The sequence below is a fragment of the Limulus polyphemus genome, unplaced genomic scaffold (genome assembly GCF_000517525.1).
Source record: "Limulus polyphemus unplaced genomic scaffold, Limulus_polyphemus-2.1.2 Scaffold503, whole genome shotgun sequence".
Lineage (NCBI taxonomy): Eukaryota > Metazoa > Arthropoda > Merostomata > Xiphosura > Limulidae > Limulus > Limulus polyphemus.
The window spans coordinates 29,403-34,080 of NW_013666113.1; the positions used below are offsets into that span (position 1 = coordinate 29,403).

The 4,678-nt window shown below is 31.3% G+C and overlaps 1 protein-coding gene across 2 annotated transcripts in view; it reads left to right on the plus strand.

Moving 5' to 3' along the window:
* Positions 1–4,678, plus strand: part of LOC106458708 (transducin beta-like protein 3) — a 34,428-nt gene that overhangs the window by 19,678 nt on the left and 10,072 nt on the right. For both annotated transcript variants that reach the window (XM_013918250.2, XM_022384980.1), the window contains exons 13-17: positions 210–299; positions 1,743–1,811; positions 3,118–3,188; positions 3,873–4,029; positions 4,359–4,417. In XM_013918250.2, the coding sequence (XP_013773704.1) occupies positions 210–299; positions 1,743–1,811; positions 3,118–3,188; positions 3,873–4,029; positions 4,359–4,417 (446 nt within the window). The remainder of the gene's footprint in view (positions 1–209; positions 300–1,742; positions 1,812–3,117; positions 3,189–3,872; positions 4,030–4,358; positions 4,418–4,678) is intronic.

Here is a 4,678-nt window from a genome sequence, read left to right on the forward strand (position 1 = left end):
TACAGACATCGGTCTTGTTTAATATATATATATATATATATATATATGAATTTCCAATAATGGAAATTATTAATGGAACTACATTGAAATATTATATTTGAGTTTTGAAAATAGATAGTACAAGTCTTTGATTAGGAAATATAAGTATCGTACTAGTGCTTGGTTTGGTATACTCTTTATAGCTTGTTTTATTTATCATCGTAATTTAGATATGGAATTTGTCAGGTTTAAGTCTTCTTGGTGTGTTGAGAGGTCATCGACGGGGAGTTTGGTGTGTTGTGTTTTCTCCTGTTGACCAAGTAAGTTTTAACAGTGTCTAGTTTTTTAATTTATCATAAGTTTTCAATATATGCATGTGGTATTTTCATTAGATACTTATATGCATAGTATAATGAATTTTCTGAACATCTGACAGTAACCAATTTGTGTTTTGTGTTACATTTCTTCAGTGTAACACGCTAGTCTTTCTGTAACATGTTATGAGAGTACTGAGTTTTTCTGCTATAAGAATATTTCCTTAAGTACAGCAAGTTGGTATATTTTGTACCATCTCATGAAAGTAACTAGTTTTTTCTGTAACAGCTAATATCCATTAAACATTGAAGAACAGCTGTGTGATGATTACTCCAATACTAATAATTGAGAGTTATCTTGGAGATCATGAATGCTGAAAGTTTTTGATTTAACATTTTAATAATGTTCATTCAATTTCCTTTTCAGTAATGATCATTAGTGTATTTCATACCAAATAAAATGACAGAATAATGTTATGAAACATGAGAATTTATTTTTGTGAGAAGTAAAAGCAATTGCTTGTTTCACATGATATTTTCTATCTATGGATTAAAGAAATTTCAATAACAACACTCCAGTAGTTATAAATATTCAGCAACTGAATATTTGTCATAGGGGTTTTCATTCTTAAAATCCATGTTTATGAAAAATAAATCCAAAGTTTCACATTCTGTTTACATTTAATAGATCTGGTATTCATACTTTAAACAATACATAATTATTACAAACGTACTCTAGGGGACTTTCATTCCCAAAGTATTTTATGTAAAGCATCAATAAACGTGTGTGCAAAGTTTCAAGATCAAAACTTTCCTGAATTAAAGCATAATTAAATGACTGGAACTGCTTTAGCTCATGAAAAGCTGGAACCAAAAAAAAATTGCCAATTTTCAACACCAGGAGTCAACATTTGAACAATGAATTGGTGATGAGAATATACCAGTACAAATGTCACGAAACACAGCTTTTACCAGGTTCTTTCATTAGGTTGGTTCTTATGGATTATCTTGGTAAAAATAATACCAAGTCCTGTCCAATTAATGATAATGAATTTATTTATTTCTTCAATAAGTGAATATAAAATCTGATAAAGACTACGTTTACTTTTATGATAAACAAAAGTATGATGAAGTTCATAATGCATTAGTAGATAATATTATAGTTTTTTTTTAACTTTGGTTATTTTATATAGATACTAAACTGATGTTACTTTCTTGTGTGACTGTCTAGGCTGATGTTATTCTTCCTGTATGACTGTGTAAATTGATGTTACTTTTCACACATGACTTTATATTGGTGGTATACTTCCAGTGGAACTGTCCTGATTGGTGTAAATATTCCTTTGTGACTGTCTAGATTGATGTTAGTGTTTTTTCTCTGTAACTTTCTAGATTGATGTTACTTTTCCTGTTGTGACTTTCTAGATTGATATTCTTGTGTGACTGTAGGTTCTAGCAACATCTTCTGCTGATGGAACAATCAAGATCTGGTCACTGACAGACTTCACCTGTGTCATGGTATGTGCAAACAAGTGTTTTTTCTCCACTACTAAAGAGGTCCAGTGGTTATCATGCCATACTATGAATCTGTGGATACATCATTCCATTACTCCCCCCAAAAAAAAAATTTTTCTACATTATAAGAGTGATGATGAAATCCCACAATTCAGTTGGACAAGAATTTGCAGTTGGTGCTATTGACCAGTTGCCTTCCTTTAACCTATCAGTTCCACAGTAGGGATGACCGTAGCCTTATGCAAATACTTGAAAATACACAAACAAACACTAAATAGTACTAAAATTTGTGATTAAAATCATGTAAACTGCATAAAATTTGACCAATCCAGATTCAAAATCAAAGGTATATGTAAAAACAGCATTTCGGATCTGTCTTTTGTCTCCCACGAGTTACTGCCCAAGAGGCCTTTCATTGAATACTGTAACTCATCAGTTGGATGGTTGATGAGAGACAAAAGATTCCCTGAAATGCTATTTGTATATATGGTGTAGTACTTCAAAAGTTACAGTTCAGATGCACAAAGCTGCACTAGAGCTGTTTACACATAGCCTTCTCTAATTTTGAAGTGAAATACTAGAGGAAAGGCAGCTAGTCAACAGCACACATCATCAACTCTTGGGCGACTCTTTTCTGATTGAATAGTGGGATTTTGACTGTCATTCTTATACCTCCCCTACAACCTTAATTTAGGAAGCACATTTTGGCATCAATGGCACACCAATAATCCTCAGATTCAAAGTCCGGTCACGCTAACCACTAGTCCACATGCGGCTCTAAACTTTTAAGTAAACGCTTTCTTCATATAATCATAAACATTAGCTTGTAGTAACACAATTGCTTTCAAGTAAAAAAAACAAAAGTTTTGAATTCATTTTGGTTGTTTAAAATCATAAGAATGATATTTGTTTAAGAAAGTGCTGAGTACAGACAGAATTGTTTACCCCTTAGTTAAGACAGATTATGATACGAAGCCTTTCTGATGAAGTCGGAAGAAAATGGGGATCAGTATATTTGTAATAAAAGAAACTACATTTTCATACTCAATATACAATTGATAAATACAAACCTTTATGAGCCACGAAGAGAGCACCTTCTATGTTTTAACTGTGATGAAACAAGATTATCTCTAGTTAATCTTGTATCATTTTCTAGTAAAATAAATATTTGATTTCAGCATCTACTGCTACACTAACTATATTAGATTTTTCATGTTTTGTATAAGAATGAGTAAACTAGAAAGAATAACAAGAAAATTTTTAATAACACAGTTTCTCCTTTTTTTTTTCTATCTGTGGTGGTTTGCAGACTTTTGAAGGACATGATAGTTCAGTATTAAAAGTCACTTTTTTGAGCCGAGGAATGCAGCTCTTGTCAAGGTAATAAGTTTGTGTTATTCTGTTCTACAAATAATGTTTTGTTTTCTCACTTATGATACAACCCAGAGTGAAATAATTCTGGGTTTCATAGTGTTAAATGTTTTGGATTTGTGTCCTCTCAACACGCATCTCTTGGTTCAGTGTTTATATACATTTGTAGTTACACAAGTCCCAGTGTATATATATGTATATTCAGTTTTAAAATTTCCCATCCTTATTTATTATATCTTAAAAATTTTACAGTTGTCTTAATATAATTAATACTTTTACCCCACGAAGAGTAAGAATTTTGTGATGTTTGTGCTTAATGGAAGTTACATAAGATTAATCAACACTATTTCTTGAATTATATTCAAATTTGACTGACTGTTATCTAGATATGTTGTATTCATATTTTATTCAAACAATATTAAACAAAAAAGTAGTTATTTTGCTCTTCTTTTCAAGAATTGCTAATTAAAATGAATACACTAGTAAACAGAAATAATTTTGAAAAAGTAGAGTATCTCACTGATACACACAATTGAGACTGTCATAACTTAATATCAATAGTGCTGTTCGATGATCAGAATATTGTATGTAATAATTACTGCAGTGTGGCAAATGGGTGAACTTCTCAGTAAAGATTGGTAACAATTATTTGTAGTTTCTCATTTACCTGATTCTACAATCTTCTTGTTACAGTTCTTCGGATGGTAACGTCAAGTTGTGGACTATAAAAGTGAATGAGTGTGTTAAGACACTTGACGAACACACCGATAAAGTATGGGCTCTCACAGCATCCTCTAATGAAGCATTCATTGCTACAGGAGGAGCAGATTCAAACATTATTCTGTGGAAGGTACAATAATCTTTATAGCCTTGCTCTTCTTACTAGAAACTGTATTGGATCAGTAAAGATTTAAGTTACTATCATTCTTTTGGTTATGTAATGTCATACCATGTTATCAAACAGTTTGTTTCCAACTCTTTGGTAAGTTGGTTTCTTGCAGACTGTGAAATCAATAAGATAGTTATGGTGACAGTTACTAAATGTTAAATTTATTGCAAGCACTGTGAAATAAATAGTTCATGAGTTTAGATAATACGTGATAATTTTCTCTTATCAAGCCTTAATTCAGATTTGTTTTACGAGTTTGTATTTTAAAAAATAGAAATGTTTCTTTCCAGGATGTTACTGAGCAAGATAAAGAAGAAGCCAGAAAAAAGGAAGAAAGTCTTATTCTGCAGTAAGTAGGAATTATTAACTAACAAGCCAAGCTTCACTAACTAGAAAATTAAAGTTCATAGATGTCTAAAGGTAACATCAGTCAGGTATGAAATACAGTTAGAAACAGTTGCTAAGTCTGCCATTGCCTGGAGAAGAAAATATTGTATTTTTGGGAGGAAAGTCTCCTTAATATCTATTATTAACATCATCTGGAACTATCAGTGTTCTAACTATGTATAGTTTGTTCTACTACCTTTTTCTCAGTAATGTTATTTTCCAT